The 18,760-nt window shown below is 35.4% G+C and overlaps 1 protein-coding gene across 1 annotated transcript in view; it reads left to right on the forward strand.

The window, feature by feature from the left end:
- Positions 1 to 18,760, forward strand: part of GPR158 (G protein-coupled receptor 158) — a 426,015-nt gene that overhangs the window by 283,216 nt on the left and 124,039 nt on the right. Inside the window, exon 5 of the mRNA XM_060659134.3 lies at positions 8,196 to 8,264. Within this exon, the coding sequence (XP_060515117.3) occupies positions 8,196 to 8,264 (69 nt within the window). The remainder of the gene's footprint in view (positions 1 to 8,195; positions 8,265 to 18,760) is intronic.

Genomic DNA, 18,760 nt, shown 5'->3' on the forward strand with positions numbered 1-18,760 from the left:
GGGCTTGAACCCACAAACCATGAGATCATGACCTGAGCTGAAGTTGGATGCTTAACCAACTGAGCCATCCAAGCACCCTTCTAGAAAACATTTAAAGAAGAGTTAATATTTATTCTTCTCAAACTATTTATAAAACTAGAAGAGGGAGGAAAGCTTCCAGATTCCTTCAACAAGCCAACATTACCCTGATACCAAAACAAGATAAAGACACTACATACATACATACATACATACATACATACATACATACATACATACGAGACAGAGAGAGAGAAATACAAAGCAATATCTCTGATGACCATAGGTGCAGAAATCCTCAACAAAATACTAGCAAACTGAATCTAACAATACCTCAAAAAAATCACTCAGCACAATCAAGTAGTATTTATTCTTGGGGTGCAAGAGTGTTTCAGTGTTGGCAAATCAATCAATGTTATGCATCACATTAATAAGAAAGGTGATAGACCATATGATCATTTCAGTAGGTGCAGAAAAAGCATTTGACAAAGTACAAAGCATTTGACAAATTTGACAAAGATTCATGTTAAAAAATGTCAACAAAGTAGGTTTAGAGAGAACATACCTCAACATAATAGAGGCCATATATGAAAACCACAGCTAACATCGTACTCAATGCTAAAAAACTGAGAGCTTTTTCTGAGATCAGAAACAAAACAAGGATGTCCACTCTCACCGCTTTTATTCGACTTACTACTGGAAGTCCTAGCCACAACAAGACAACAAAAAAGAATAAAGCACACCCAAATTGGTAAGGAGGAAGTAAAACTTTCACTTTTTGCAGGTGATATGATACTATATGTCAAAAACTCTAAAGACTCCACCAAAATATACTAGAACTGATAAATAAATTCAGTAAAGTCGCAGGATACATAATGAATATATAGAAATCTGTTGCATTTCTATACACTAATAATGAAGTAACATAAAGAAAAATTAAGAAAACAATCCCATTTATAATTGCACCAAAAATAATAAAATAATTAGGAATAAATTTAACCAAGGAGACCTGTACTATAAAAACTAAAACCATTGATTAAAGAAATTGAAGATGAAACATACAAACAGAAAAATACTCCATGCTTACGGATTGGGAGAACCAATATTATGACAATGCCTATATTGGCCATAGAAATCTACAGATTCAATGCAACCCCTATCAAAGTACCAACAGCAGTTTTCACAGAACTAGAACAAATAATCCGAAAATCCAATAGCCAAAGCAATCTTGAAAAAGAGCAAAACTGGAGGAATCACAATCCTGGATTTCAAGATGTACTACAGAGGTATAGTAATCAAAACAGTATGGGAGTGTCACAAAATAGACACACAGATCAACAGAATACAGAGCTCAGAAATAAACCTATGCTTTTAGGATCAATTAATCTATGACAAAGTGGGAAAGAATATACAATAGGAAAAATACATTCTCTTCAATAAACAATGAGAAATTGAGAATGAAGCTGAACTATTTTCTTGCACCGTGCACAAAAATGAACTAAAATGGCTTATACACCTAAATATGAGACCTGAAAGCATAAAACTAGAAGAAGGCAAAGGCAGTAATCTCTTTGACATGAGCCATAAAAACATTTTTCTAGATATGTCTCCTTTGACAAGGGAAATAAAAACAAAATTAAAATGTTGGGACTGCACCAAAAAAAAAAAAAAAAAAGCTATCGTAGAGGAAGAGCTATTGTACAGCAGAGGAAGCCATCAACAAAACGAAAAGACAGCCTACTGAATAGGGGAAGATATTTGCAAATGATATATCTGATAATGGGTTAATATCCCAAATATATAAGTAACTTATACAACTCAATACTAAAAAATAAAACCATCCAATTAAAAAATGGGCAGGGGCCTGAATAGGCATTTTTCCAAAGAAGACATACAGGTAGCCAACAGACACATGAAAAGATGCTCAGCATCACTCATCATCAGGGAAATGCAAATCAAAACCACAATGAGATATTACTTTACACCTTTCAGAATAGCTAAAATGAAGACCACAAGAAATGACAGGTGTCAGTGAAGATGTAGAGAAAAAGGAAACTTGCTCACTCTTGGTGTAATGTAAATTGGTGCAACAATTGTGAAAACAGTATGGGAGTTCCTCAAAAAACTAAAAATAGAATCACCACATGATCCAGTAATTCCACTATTGGGTATTTATCAAAAGAAAATGAAAACATGAATTTGAAAAGATATATGCACCCCAATGTTTCTTGCAGAATTACTTACCATCACCAAGATATAGAATCAACCCAGATGTCCATCAGTAGAGGAATGGATCAAGACGAAGTGGTGTGTATGTGTGTGTATATATATACAACGTACTACTACTCAGGCATAAAAAAGAATGAAATCTTACCATTTCCAGCAACATTGATGGATGTAGAGGGTATAATGCTAAGTGAAGACAGTCAGAGAAAGGCACATAGCATATGATTTCACACACATATGGAATTTAGGAAACAAAACAAAAAAGAGAAAGACAGAAAAACAGACTTTTAAATATAGAAGGAGTGGTTGCCTAAAGGGAGGGAGGTAGGAGGGATGGGTGAAATGGGTGAAGGTGATTAAGGGTATATATATCATGATAAGCACTGAGTAATGTATAGAAGTATTGAATCATTATATAATATATAACACTATATGTTAATAGTATAATAGTATAATATAGTTAATAGTGCTAATATAACACTATATGTTAATTATGCTTGAATGAAGAATTAAAAATAATTAAAACTCTGTGGATTGTTTTGATTTCACTTTACCAATCTCTGTCCTGAACATATCCTTTTGCTTTTTTTGTACCTTTTTTATTGCTGATAATTTTTTTGGAAAAAATAATACTGATTTGAACCGACCCCATTTTTGGCAATTGTTCCTTGACAAATTTTTCTAAATCTGAATGGTTTTTCAATATTTAATCACAGATTTTTGTTTAAGTTTATTTATTTATTTTGAGAGAGCGCGCAGCACACACGCACACACACATGAGTGGGGAAGGGGCAGAGAGAGAGAGAGAGAGAGAGAGAGAGAGAGAGAGAGAGAGAGAGAGGGAGAGAGGGAGAGAGGGAGAATTCCAAGCAGTCTCCATGTTGTCAGTGAAGAGCTCAATGGAGGGCTCAATCTCATGAACTATGAGATCTTGACCTGAACCAAAATCAAGAGTCAGGCACTTAACCAACTGAGCCACCCAGGTGCCCCTCATCACAGATTTTCTTAAGAGAAACTAACTGCATATAGTTTGCCAAACTGGACGTAGTCTGTTCTCATTTATTAATATCACTGTAAATAAAATTATTGAAAAACAGTGTCCTCATATCTCTCAATGTCAGGATTCTTTTCAGGACCACTTTTACATCTTGCTTCCAGTTTATTATTGTGTAACTATTTCATCAGGTGTTTATTTGTAATCTCCCAGTCTGTGGATTTCTCTATAGAAATAGAAGAAGTCCGTTCTCCTTGCTATCACAGCTAATTCTTTTGGTAAATAATATAGATTTATAGTCTTGGTTTATCATCTAAACTTATGCCAGTTCTTTCTCTTCAGAATCTAATTCTGTTGCTTTATTGTAGTTTCATTTTGCCTTCTGAGGTACAGCTATGTAAAAATACCTTCCTGCTCAGAGGTTCCTTTTGTAATAGAAAGAAACTTTAATTACTACCAGGCTAAAGAAATCAGCCATAATTCAAAATAGCTGCACTGTTTTAGCAAGATATACATTAATTTCCCCAGTGGCTAAAAATGTTTTAAAAATATAAATGAAGTAGTTAGTCCTTGTAGGATCAAGGAAATAATGACAAAGCATTTTAATTGTTTTTTAAAAAATTCAGACTTCAGCATTCTTGTCGCCTTATTACTTCCAGTGACTTAGCTTCCTTTGGGTGCCTACCTCATGGGCAAATCTTGTGGCGATTGTAATTGTGGTTCATTTTACATCTCTCTACTTTGCATCCAAGGATTATGAAATTTAGAAATTGACTTTGACGTAATTCGATAAGATTGGTATCATACTATGAGCTCTTTTCTTTAGTATATAAGTTTGATATCTGTTACAAACCTTCGTAAGTCAGTTCAGAAAGTTTAAGAAATGGGGCAGGTGGGATGAAGTAGAGTGAAATGGAATCTGTACACCTCTCTTGTAAACTCTGGAATTATATTCATTAGGCATTATAGATCCTAAAGGAGAGACTTAGGCTCAATGATAACTCCCCCAGCTTTATATTCACCTGTAAGTATCATAAAAATACTGTTTGATAATTTTATGCAGGAAGTTGGTACTGAATAAAATCTTTTTAAGTAGATATTAGTTAGGAAGGGCTTCATTTAGGCCCTTTGGTATATTATGATGCCTAATGGTGGAATTTTCTAATAACTTGAAATGACACATTTTAGATTTCTTTTCTTTAATTTTACTTATTAAATTATTAAAATTCATATTACACAGCAATGCATGACTAAATCTGCAAAGAAATTAAAATGTTTTTGAATAAGTTGATCTATACCCAAATCTATCCACTTCTCCAGAAAAAAAAAAAAAAATCGTTATCAGCTTGGTATGTATCCTCCAGATCTGTATTTTGTATATTTAAATATATCTGGAAAATATATGGTATTGATTTGTGTGTTAGTGTTTTATATAAATAGTGTATTGTAATTGTTGATCATCTTTCAATAAAGTTTTCTAAGAGTTTTGCAGTTAGCAATTCTGGTGGAAAGGGTTTCATACCACCATTTCTATCTCGGGCACAACTGTGAAGGAGTTGAAATTTTTCTTTGGGCTCTGTTATTCTGCTCATCATCTCTCTTGTCCATCTTCATTTTTCTTTTTTTTTTCTTTTAAGTTTTTCTACTAACTTTAGTTAGTTAACATATGGTGTAATGTTAGTTTCAGGTATAAGATACAGTGATTCAACACTTCCATACATCACCCAGTGTTCTTCATGACAAGTGCACTCCTTAATCCCCATCACCTATTTAACCCATCCCCCCACCCACCTCCTTTCCATAACCACCAGTTTGTTCTCTATAGCTAAGAGTTTGTTTCTTGGTTTGCCTCTTTCTCTTTTTTCCCTTTTTTAATTTTATTTACTAAATTCTACATATGAGTGAAATCGTATGGTGTTTGTCTTTCTCTGACTTATTTTGCTTACAAAACACTCTCTAGTTCTATCCATGTCGTTGTAAACGGCAAGATTTCACTCTTTTTAATGGCTGAGTAGTATTCCAGTGTGTGTGTGTGTGTGTGTGTGTGTGTATTACATCTTCTTTATCCATTCATTAATCAATGGACATTTAGGCTGTTTCCATAATTTGGCTATTGTAAATAATGCTGCTATAAACACTGAGGTGCGTGTATCCCTTTGAATTAGTGTGTTTTTGTTTTGTTTTATTTTATTTTTGTATTATTTAGTTAAATACCTAGTACTGTGATTGCTGGATCATAGGGTAGTTCTACTTTTAACTTTTTGAGGAAACTCCACACTGTTTTCCAGAGTAACTGCACTGTCTTCATTTTTCAATCCTCCTCTCTCCTTCCTCATCCTATCACTTAGATTCTAAGAAAATATTTCTGTTCTTTGCTTTGAACTTAAGTCAACATATTACTTACAACACTAATATATTAATTCTTGGCACCAGGTATAAAATAAAAGGGTTTGTTCTAGATCAAAGAACTTCCAGTACCAAGACAATGGGGAAATTTTTTAGGGAGCATGAGGTTTCTTTTTTTGTCCCTGAAGACCCACCTATTAGCTACCTATTCATTCTGTGAAGCCATGAAGCCAACTCAGCCCAAGAATATTTTGAAGAGAAAAGTACACATTATGGAGTCCCTGGGGGGCTCAGTCAGTTAAGCTGTCCAACTCTAGACTTCAGCCCAGGTCATGATCTCAAGGTCCTGAGATCAAGCCCCACATCGGGCTCCAGGGTGGGTATGGGGCCTGCTTAGGATTTTGCTCTCCCTTTGCCCCTGCCCTGCGCACACATTCTCTCTCTCTCTCTCTCTCTCTCTCTCTCTGTCTCTCTGTCTCTGAAAAAAAAAAGGAAGGAAAGAAGGAAAGAGCACATTTTCTTTTTTTATCTTTATCTTTTTTTAAATATATGAAATTTATTGTCAAATTGGTTTCCATACAACACCCAGTGCTCATCCCAAAAGATGCCCTCTTCAATACCCATCACCCACCCTCCCCTCCCTCCCACCCCCCATCAGCCCTCAGTTTGTTCTCAGTTTTTAAGAGTCTCTTATACTTTGGCTCTCTCTAACCTCTCTTTTGGATCACTCTAACCTCTCTTTTGGCTCACTCTAACCTCTCTTTTTTTTTTTTTTTCCTTCCTTTCCCCCATGGGTTCCTATTAAGTTTCTCAGGATCCACATAAGAGTGAAAACATACGGTATTTGTCTTTCTCTGTATGGCTTATTTCACTTAGCATAACACTCTCCAGTTCCGTCCACATTGCTACAAAGGGCCATATTTCATTCTTTCTCATTGCCACATAGTATTCCATTGTGTATATAAGCCACAATTTCTTTATCCATTCATCAGTTGATGGACATTTAGGCTCTTTCCATAATTTGGCTATTATTGAGAGTGCTGAAAGAGCACATTTTCAATAGGCCTTTCATTTGGTTATGGAACCACTTTTTGGAGTTCCAATTAATAATTTGAAATTATAGCCTCCTCTGCTCAGCCAGGAGCTAGGCAGTGAAGGGCTAAGAAGATTGCTCAACATTACCAAATGAAAAGGAAACAGGTTATTTACTGTAAGAATATATGCACCACTACCACTGCTATGTGGTAATAATGGTTGTAACATAGCTAAGAAACTACTGGCCCTAAAATTAAAAAAAAAAAAAAAAAAAAAAAACTCTTGGGTTCTCGACCCCCACTTTTAGCTTTTCTGGGGCCATTTGGATCCCAAGCATGAAAAAAAAAATTGACTGCTACTTATATCTCTTTCTGTGGATTTCAAATTAATCATCCTGGTGCTGTTTTTTACTTTGAAGAGTGCATACCTACTTACTAAGTATCAGGCATAATAGTAGCCATTATGTATACTTCATAGTTTATTAAACTCAGATTTAATAAGGTTAAGATTAGGATACACATTTTACGGGTGAAGACATTGATGTTCAAGGTTGCCTAACTCCCAGGGATTATTTCATAATTCAAACTGAGATGAAGATAACTCCAATATCTGTCCTTTCCGTTAAGCTTTGCAACTTCTTTTCCTATCCTTTTTTTTTTAAAAAAAATATTGCATTGATTGTTTTATAAGCAGTCTTGTATAATGTTTTGGACTCTCGCTCTTAGTGTCATCTTTTTGTAAAGTTTAAAAAATAGTACTCATAATTAGGTATTTATGTAATTTGCAATCTTAGAAATTCTACCAGCCAAAACCCACTTAAAGGCTTGCTGATAGAAATTTTCTTTTCACTTAAAAGCATCTGGTAAAATAAAGACCAATAGTGAGAAGCCACTTGAATAATCAAGTCTGTTCACTGTCTAAACTTGTTTCTCCATTGCAAATTCTTAGATTAATAAAAGCCTTGAGTTCTTTGAGGGATTACATAAAGTATTCCTCTGTGTCTAACAATGTTCTAGCAGCAGTGTTTTGAAGACATATTATAATTTCCTGTTTCTGGCTGTCATTTATCTGACATTGTTTAATGTAATGGACTCTTGTGGCTTGGGTTTTCAGCTTCTTTTTGTTGTTGCAAAATCTGTTGCTACTACTTCAAATTATTTTCCTGTGAAGATACTATGTTTGCACCACGTATAATTTTTTATATATTTCACGTTGCATTTAGTGATTGATGTTTCAGAAATACAAGCAAGATATTTTGTGTCTGTGTATTTCTTGGATTGAAAGCATCTTCTAGTGTTCTCAGCTGCTCAGTTTGCTCATGGATTAAAATTTTAGAGGACAAAATTCCATAAAGCCACTGGAAATATCATTAAATCCACCACCACCTTTATAGTCAGTCTTTTCGCATGTTTCAGTTAAGGTCTCTTGTCTGAAATACTAGCCATTTTTCATTCACTGGTTGAGGCATTGTCACAATAGGTAAGCTCTTCCATTGCTAGGAATGTAAATTAACAATGCCTTTTTCTTTTTTCTTTCTTTCTTTCTTTCTTTCTTTCTTTCTTTCTTTCTTTTTTAGAGCATCAGGGCATCGGGCCTTATTCTGTTGGAAACAATTCTTTTTGGGTCTCTGCTTCTATATTTTCCGGTAAGTAACATAATTGTATTTTAAAAATAGCCATTTATTTTATTTTGCTCAGGCAGTAATATAAATATAAATGAGTAATGTATTATATATGTAAATAGTTATATATATCATGTATGCATACATATATATCATATATATCATATATATCATATATATGTACATATATATGATATATATGATATATATAACTGTTAACACATATATTACTAGTTTATAATTCTTTATATGCACACTTGTTTATATACACACATACATATATATAAATACATATATATGTATATATGATATATATAACTATTCACATATATATAATATATGATATATATAACTGTTCACATATATAATGTTACTTGCTTATATATATGTTTATGTACACATATCTTTATATTTATATAATAAATAAAGTGTAAAGTGGAGCTAATCATATTTTTGTTCTGAAATTTGTGAGTATGGGGTTAACTGCTTAAGTGAGCTAACTTGTCAAGGTATGATTGGTATGTATGCTTACCATAAACATATAAATATTGGTTTTCTTCTTCTTCCCCCTCTACTTGAATCAAACCATGAGACATACCAAAAACTTCATGCTGAAAAATTCTAAATGGTTACATAGAAAAATAAACAACATGAATGTATGTGTGGTATTGGTGGCATAGGTAATCCTAGTAGACTCTTCCTATCACACTAGTAACCTGTCTGTAACCAGAAGGTAAGTACCGATTTTACTAATTCAGTTCAACCAACTTGTATTCAGCAGTTACTACATGTCAAGTGCTATGCTAATCGGGGAATATTTTGTGAGTGACAAAAATTTGATTTCTTCTCTCAGGAAGCTTACAATGTATAGAATGAGATGAGTAAGTATAGACAATTATAATTGAAAAAAAACCTAAGGTGCTGTGGAGACACTTGGAAGAGACAACTACCCAGGTCTAGGGAATAAAATATCACTTGACTGAGATCTGAAAGATCAGTAGAAGTTAGAGAAGGAAAAGGTAGGGCTTCCATGGCCTCATGTTCTTTTTGGTTTTCCTCTTACCTTACTAACTGCTCCATTTCAGCCTAATTTGCTAATTCTTAATCTTCTTTCCTACCTCTTGATATTTGAGTGCCTCAGAGTTCAGTCCTTGTAGAGCTTTTCATAGTCTACATGCTCCCTTGGTGATCTCATCTAGCCTCAAAGTATTTAAAAATACTATTGATATACAATGACTCTCAAGTTTATATCTCTAGCTTAAACCTTTCCCCTGAGCTCCAAACTCATATTCAACTGCTTACTCGGCAATACATTTGAGGGTCTACCAGAATTCCCTATCATGCTCTGAACTGAGATACTTGATCTCTCTCACCCCCAAAGGCAGTCTCCCTATCTCCATTGATGACAACTCTCTCCCTCTCATTACTCAGGCTAAAAGTTTGGAGTCATTCTTGACAACTTTATTTTTCTTACATCCATCAGAAATCCTTCAAAACATACCAAGAACCCAGCCACTCCCCCGTCTCGGTCACTGCTGCCATCCTGGTGTCTAAACCACTATCAGTCTCTTCCAGATTTTTGTTATAGTCTCTCCCTGGTCTCTGTGAGTCCCCATTTTACTTAAAGTAGAAGCCAAAATCCTTGGAATGGGCAACAAATTATAACATTGCCTGCTCCATTATCCCATTTTTTTTATCCTCTGTCTTCACTCAGTGTTTATAAGGGTTCTTAATCTATTCAGGTTTTCTACTTCTTGAATTATATTTCCTCTTAAGATAGAATTTATTTGGGTATAATCATTTTAATTCTTCCATGAAATCATCTCTTTTACTGAAGTTGTCTGATTTACTAGCATGGAGTTATGCACAGTAATTAATAGAAGCGATATAATATAAAGAGTCGTTATCATGCCTGGGACTCTAAATGGCAAGTTGTACATGGTAACATTTTGTCTTCCCTGTAGAACTACCAGAAAGATGTTTAACCAAAGTTATAGAATCACCCAATTAGGACTAAAAGGCTGAAATGACTTCACTAATCTGAATAAAAATTATCTGAATATCTGCAGCTGCAGTCACCATCATCTTTTTCCTAAACCTCTGCTATTTTAAAATACATTTTCTATCCAGTAGCCAGAGGAATATTTTAAAATATAACATCTAATTTTTCACTACTTTGATAGCTAGCTTCCCACTGTTCTTACAATAAAGACCAAAACCCTTGATACGGTTTATGATGTGTATAGTGTGGTGCTTGCCCACCTCCTCAGCCTCATCCAATACCATTTATCTTCTCACTTTCTGCACCCAGCTCCTCTGACCTTCTTTCAGTTTATAAATGATACATAATCTCTCTCATGGTAAGTATAATAATAGCTACCCCAAAATGGCCACCATCCTGAACCTATAAATATGTTACTTTATGTGGAAAATGGGAATTTGCAGATGTGGTTAAATAAAGGACTAAATAAAGATAAGGAGATTATCCTGGATTATCTAGATGGGCCCAAGGGTCCTCAAGGATAATGAGAAGCAGAAGAGAGAGAACCAAGATGGTATCATGAAAAATGATTGGACTGGCTATAGCTGCCTTTGAAGATGGATAAAAGAAGCCACAAGCCAAGGGATGCAGACAGCCTCTAGAAGCTGGAAAAGGCAAGGAAATAGATCCTTCCCTAGAGTCTCTTGAAGAATACCTTGATTTTATCCCTGTAAGATCCATTTTGGACTTCTGGCTTCCAGACCTGTAAGATAATGAATCTGTAGTGCTTTGGCAGGGGGGAGTTTAAATGTTTGTTTATTTTTGAGAGAGAGAAAAAGATAGAGTGAGCAGCGAGGGACAGAGAGAGTGGGAGACAGAGGATCTGAAGCAGGATCCAGAGAAGAGAAGAGAGCCGGATGTGTGATATTGGGCTTAAATTCACAAACTGCAAGATCATGACCGGAGCGAAAGTCAGCCACTTAAGTGACGGAGCCACCCAGATGCCCCAAATCTGTATTGTTTTAAGCCACTGAGTTTGTGGTAATATGTTATAGCAGCAATAAGAAACTAATATGCCTCTTGTCCTAGGATGTTTTTCCTTCAATTTTGAAGAGTCCTCTCTTCCTTCCCCTACCTCCATCTCACCAGTTCTTCTGCCTAATTAACAACTAGTCATTCTTCAGATTTCTGCTTCTTACTTTTTTTAGGAAAGCTTTTCTTGACCCCCCAATCGGAGTCAAATTCCTTACAATAATTTCTCATGAAATCCCACTGTCTTTCTTGACAACCCCCATTTCAGTTTGTAAGTGTACATTCACAAGTGCAATTAATCGATTAATGTCATTTTCCTGTGCAAACTCTAGTTCTTTGAGAACAAGGAGATGCTCCATTTATTTTCCTCACAGCCCAGAACCTGTCACCATATCTGAAGCACAGTATATATGCAATGAATGAATGAAAAAGATTATACTTGGATGGATTTAGAACTGTACCCTAAACTAGTGGCTATTGTCCTACTGAAGTAACTTCCAAATAGAATCTGCTTGATTGTGGAGAACTAAGAATGATAATCCTTATTAATATTACTTTAGTGCTAACAGTCAGTTAAAAAACTTTTTAGGGATACCTGGGTGGCTCAGTCACTTAAGCATCCAATCCTTGATTTCAGCTGAGGTCATGATCTCAGGGTCACGGGATTGTGCCCCATGTTGGGCTTTGTGCTCAGGAGCCTGCTTAAGACTCTCTCTCTGCTTCTCCCTCTGCCCCTCCTCCCAGTCACTCACACATGTGTGCGTGCTCGCTCGCTCTCTCAAAAACAAAAACCAAAAACCAAAAGCATTCTTTAATGTTATTTTGAGATGTTAGCACAATTTGGCTTTATTTTTATTTATAAGGTTCATATTTATTCAAATGAAGTGGTTGTATTACTGAGCATAGGCCTGAAATCTATAAAGGAATTTTAAAGCCTCTTCAATGAGTGAAGTACCTTATTAAGCAAGGACATTGGAAAGAATAGTAAATTTTAGGCTAATAAATGTTCAAAGGAGTTATTAAAGACCCTTTCATTGACTGGGATACAATTTTGAAAGACATCTGATGGACCCATACCTATTGATGATTATCAGATACAGAGAAAAAGAAGGGAGAAGAATGGACATTTATAAGGAAATATAGGGGTGCCTGGGTGGCTCAGTTGGTTGAGCATCATCAGACTTCAGCTCAGGTCATGTCTCACAGTTCCTGAGTTCGAGCCCCACCTCAGACTCTCTGCTCTCAATGCGGAGCCATTTTGGATCCTCTGTCCCTCTCTCTCACTGTCCCTCCCCTGCTTGCACACATGACCTCTCTCTCTCTCTCTCTCTCAAAAATAAACATTTTTAAAAAGGGAATATAATGATAGCATTTCTGCTTGATAATTTTAATATGCCTGGGACAGAATAACAGAAAAGAAGACTTACCAAACAAGTAGTGTCCAACAGAAACATTACAATACCTCATCGTATTGACTTCGTGCTTAATTAGCTATCTATTTCATCTTCTATAACATGTATTTTTCTGTAAGTTCCCCAGTTTACATTGGGAGATATTAATGTATAGTTCCCAAGTTTATACTGTGTGCCTTGGTTTCAAATAAGTTAGTGTTCATGCTCTGAAGACAGAATGGGTCAGGTTACTTAATGAACGTTTGGATAGAACATAAGACACAGGGAAAAAAAGGAGATTAAAATATACTATTGATTGAGTCTAGAAAGGAAAGTAATTTTATTTTAGGTGAAACAATTGGAGAGATGATGTATCGGAAATTGATAGTAAAGGTGTTTTGGTTTTTATTTTCCTACATGGGGTGTGTATATGTGCATGGATGCACATGCATAAATCATTCTTGACAAGAGAAGTAACTTGCTTATTGGGCCAGGGCTCATTGACTTCTCTGGGTTTTACAGAAATGAAGTTTATAACTTCTGGCTAGACTTTTTGATTCAGTAAATCTAGTATAGCCCAAAGGTCTAATCATTTGATGATATAAATGTGACCTATACTTTTCCTATTTGTTAAATATCTTACCTACTTTCTCTGTTCCTGGTGTGGTCTCTACCAGAATTGCTCGTGAAAGTTTTGAAGGGAGTTATAGTTTATTGTTCTTTTTTTTTTTAAGTGTGCTTGAATAAAGGAGAGTTGTTTTCAGCAATGGGTAACTCCATGGAAGGAGGCTTTGGGTGTTCACTGCTCTGCCGAGTTGTTATGCAATGAGCCTTTTCTTCTTTTTATGCTGCATATTGTTGTTCAGATTTGCAAGAATTAAGGTTATTTTTGCCTTTTCTAAGCAATCTTAGACTACAGACGATTTCATAACAATGCTTATATTGGGAAGTCCAAATTAGAGATTATCATCACTGTGCAGATGAGGACAAACCAAAATCTGACTAAATTTAGCACTGTTATAATTGGATAGCAGAGAGCAAAAGCATTTAAAACATTTTCTTACAGATTCTCAAAAGAGACTCATGATTTGAAGTCCATATATTTGTGAACAAATGATTAGTCTTCATAATCACCTAAAAACCCCAATACAATTTCTAGAGGAAAGAAAAAAAAGAACTTTTAAAAATCAACTAAAGTATATTTAACCTATTAAATTACATAAAAATGACATTTTACCAATTGGTAAAACATAATAAGTGATATGGAGTCTAGAAGTTCATTTTTGACTTGAGTAAACCAACAGTTTCAGCTAATAAGGTGAATTTTTTCTGGTAACCTTGAATAGCTATTTGGTTGGCTGATGTGCCTTTTTATAAAGAACACTCATACTTGTATAAATAAATACTAATTTTCACGTTGTTTCCCTACCCCACCCCAGGCCCTATGATAAAGAGCTAAAAAATATTAGGAAAGGAAGAAATATCAGATACAACTTAGTCTTTATTCAACCTATATTTTGCAAATGAAAGGACAGGCTGAGAGAAACTATAACTTATCCAACTAAGTAGTGAGAGAGCCCAGAATAGAATCTAGTCTCCTGACTCCTTTCACTCTGTGATGCTACCTGTGGTAGCGGGTGTGAATATGTGGTTGAGATCACATTAGACCAGGTAATCAAGGACACCCATGTTCTACCTTCTGATCAGTCACCTTTCCATATTAGGTCTCCAAGGAAATAAAAGGCAAGAAGATAAAACAGGGAACCAATTTAAAATAGCTTAAGTTCTGGCTGTAAGAACCCATGTAAAACTCCTGTGAGCTTGGATGGACCATGTTATTGAACCATATGAACTTTCTGATTCTGAGACATTTGACTTACAAAAATGGCTACTTTATATTTAACCTGGTAAATAACCCTATAGACCATGTCAGTTTGGTTTCAGTGGCACAGAACCTAAGAGGGTGCAAAGATTGCTTTTTTAATTGATCACCCCAAAGACTAAAACTAAAACTCAGATTTTGTTTTCCTTCTAGTATAAAGTACACACAACATTCAAAAGCAGAGGGAAAACAAGACAGTATTGCTCTGAGCATAGAGCTTCAAAGGAGGGAAATAAAGGAGAGACAGTTGAAATCAGGAAGGGAGAGTGAGAATGTGATCATGAGAACATATAGCTAGAGCAGCTGAGCATATTGTTGTTGTTAGTATTATTATTATTTCCGTTATTATTTATTTTAAAGCTCAAATTAACCTAAATAAGGCCAGTGAGAGCCCCTTGAAGCTGGCTCCTGCATTCTTTCCATATTACCTAATTATTCTGAGCCCTTTCCTCCATTATAGTGCAACAGAAAGTACTTTCCCTAGCCCAGCCCTGGAATCAGCCTTTTCACCAAGGAGCCCTGGTTGTTTTTAGGGAGAAATGTTCGCAATTCAGTACTGAGACAGATTCAGTTCCATTGTGACAAACATAGGGTACCAAGTTCCCAATTTTATAGCTAGGCCAGTGTTTCTCAACCCTCAGTTATCTAGAGGCTTTTGTAAGGAGATTTCTCCTCAGCTCAAAAATTCCATCTTTAAAACACAGTTTTTTAAGCTTATGTAGACTGCATCTTACTTGCTGTCATTTAGATCCATTTGGATGGATACCAGAGCAAAAGGGAAAAAGTAAATTGGAAAGAAAGTTAAATATTCATGAGCATAGCAGTACTATCAAGAAAACAGTAGTATGGGGATAGTTGTTTCATGCCAAGGTAGCTTGAAGAGTATGGGAATAGAAGACTCTTTTTTATTTATTTATTTATCTTGAGAGAGAGAGAGAGTGTGTGTGCACAGACCTGAGCTGAAATCAAGAGTCTGACACTTAACTAACTGAGCCACTTCTTCGGGGAATAGAAGATTCTTAATCCCAAACTACTAGTAAATTCCAGGAATATTGGTTAAAAATGTGGATATTAAAAGACAAAAACTAGACCACCTCCTTCAAGGGAGCTGGAAGAGTTTGACACTAAGACACTTTGTTCTCTCTTTTTCTTAAGTTTATTTATTTATTTTGAGAGAGACAGAGGGAGCTGGGGAGGGGCAGAGAGAGGGAGAGAGAGAATCCCAAGCATGCTTTGCACTGACAGCACAGAACTCACTGTGGGGCTCGAACTTACGAACCTATGAGATCATGACCTGAGCAGAGATCAAGAGTCCAACACTTAACCGACTGAGCCACCCAGGCACCCATTTTGTTTTCTTTTATAGGATAGGTTAGAGGAATCGAAGACATGGTTATAAATGTCTTGGAATTCTGTGTGGTTCCATTTATCCACTTGTTCCTGTACACTTCCCTCAGCCTACCAGAGAGAAGACTGATAGTTGGTAGGTGTGGTCATCTACTTAACAAAAGTCGGTAATTAATAATCTTCCTTTAGCTGAAAGAGTTTTAATAAACTGAGAGCCTTAAATCATTTAGAATTGGACCCCTGGCTTTAGTTTGTCAGTGAAAAAGCAACAGTGTTTAAATTTTTGCTAAAATAAATACCAATTAGACTGTATTCTTCTTAAAAAATACTCTGTTGTTTTCATGAAATATACTACCATTGTCTGCAAACTAAACACAAAGAAAAAGTCACAACCAAACACAACCAAAGTTCATTATCATTCAGAAATAATCACAATGTACATTTGATCATTTAAGACATCTGTGTGTACACATTTATACATTGAAATAGAAAATGGGTGAATGGTGGAAATCAGAATACACATATATGACATTTTTAATAGAAACTTAGTTGTAATCTTTATTGTTTTAACCCAAAAACTGAAGTGAAACTAAAGATATTACTGAGCTTTAGATAAACGAATCTTCACAGCAAACATTATTAGTCCTAATAGGTTTCTAAAGTTAAAAAAGACTACAAAATGTTTTAAAAGTTGGGTTAATTCTTTTTCACTTATCTATATGTTTCAACTTTAAATAGTATCACTTGACTTAAGCTGGGACAGCTAAGAAATCAAATTTAAATACAGTTCCTTTTGCCTCTTCCTTCCACTTTTTGATTTTTGTTAGTTAATAATCTTTGAATTGTTAGCATTTATAACATGCATATAATATGCAGTTTTAAAACTATTATCCACATACTTGTTTGGTCTTAGGTCTTTATTAAATAGATTTAATATTTTCCACTAATGTTTGTAACCTGGCTTTTCATTACTCAGTTCTTTATTTTAATTTGTCCCTTGGTTTTCATTAATAGGTTTTTCATGAAGGAAAAGCTCTATAGTTCTTGAATTTTTATATGCTTGAGAATCTCTACCTAGTGTCCTTATACATGAAGAATAACTTGCTTGAGTATAAAAACTTCAAGACACACTTTGTATCGCTCAGAACTTTACATCCATCATCTGAATATTTACAGCTCTTGAAATAGCCTGATTTCTCCCTCCTGTGGATGACTTAATATTTCTGCCTACATGCCAATAAGTCATTCTTCAGTTTTGCAATTAAATAAACTAGAAATTGCCTTGAAATTTATCATTCTGTGTTATTTTTTGTTTCTTGGATCATAGTGTTTCTTTTCAATATATAGATGTAAGACCTCTTCTATTCCTGGAATTTAAATATATATACATTTAACTTGTTCCTTCTTCAGGAACAGGAATTATGTATACGTTGGATTTTCTTTTCCTTTGGTATCTATAAATGTTTCTAGTCACCTGTATATCTTTGCTCTTTTCTATTTTGCCCTGTGTGTTTGTTTTTTTTTTTTTTATGTCCATTTAATTCTGAGAGAGAGAGAGACAGACAGAGCATGATCAGGGGAGGGGCAGAGAGAGAGAGACAGAGAGACAGAGGCAGAGGCAGAATCTAAAGCAGGTTCTAGGCTTCGAGCTGTCAGCACAGAGACTGACACAGGGCTCGAACCCACGAACCCTGAGAGCATGACCTGAGCTGAAGTCTGACACTTAACCAACCGAGCCACCCTCAAACGCCCCTGCTTTGTGTATTTCCATCAAGCCTTTATTCTGTGACCTTTATGCTATTCTCAGGTGTGTTTATTCTGCTTGAGTGGATTCTAATATTCTTTTAACCTCTCCACTGTTATTTTCATTTTCACTTTCTCACTTCTTCTCCAGCTTTCTTGGAGCAATTGTATTGCTTTCTCTGTTTTTCTTATCTCTTCTTTGATTCTATTGTCTTTTTCTTTAAGATTCTTTATCAGAAGGAACATATTTTTTGGAATTTCTCTGAAGCTGTGAGAATTAATTTGAACTTGTGCCAATATTCTTGGGTAACGTCACTTTTGTTGTCCATTCTTCATATGCCTTTTTCTCCATTATTTAAACAAAGAGTATGTATGTGCTGGTTCCTTTCTGATTTTGTGTGTGTTTGTGCTCGTGTGGTACTTCTTTTTTATTGTGGTAAAATATACATAAATATAAACTTACCATTTTAATCATTTTTTTTTCAATATATGAAATTTATTGTCAAATTGGTTTCCATACAACACCCAGTGCTCATCCCAAAAGGTGCCTTCCTCAGTACCCATCACTCACCCTCCCCTCCCTCCCACCCCCCATCAACCCTCAGTTTGTTCTCAGTTTTTAACAGTCTCTTATGCTTTGGCTCTCTCCCACTCTAACCTCTTTTTTTTTTTTTTTCCTTCCCCTCCCCCATGGGTTTCTGCTAAGTTTCTCAGGATCCACATAAGAGTGAAAACATATGGTATCTGTCTTTCTCTGTATGGCTTATTTCACTCAGCATCACACTCTCCAGTTCCATCCACGTTGCTACAAAGGGCCATATTTCGTTCTTTCTCATTGCCATGTAGTACTCCATTGTGTATATAAACCACAATTTCTTTATCCATTCATCAGTTGATGGACATTTAGGCTCTTTCCATAATTTGGCTATTGCTGAGAGTGCTGCTATAAACATTGGGGTACAAGTGCCCCTAGGCATCAGTACTCCTTTATCCCTTGGGTAAATTCCTAGCAGTGCTATTGCTGGGTCATAGGGTAGGTCTATTTTTAATTTTCTGAGGAACCTCCACACTGCTTTCCAGAGTGGCTGCACCAATTTGCATTCCCACCAACAGTGCAAGAGGGTTCCCATTTCTCCACATCCTC

This window comes from Panthera onca, chromosome B4 (genome assembly GCF_046562875.1).
Source record: "Panthera onca isolate mPanOnc1 chromosome B4, mPanOnc1 haplotype 2, whole genome shotgun sequence".
NCBI lineage: Eukaryota > Metazoa > Chordata > Mammalia > Carnivora > Felidae > Panthera > Panthera onca.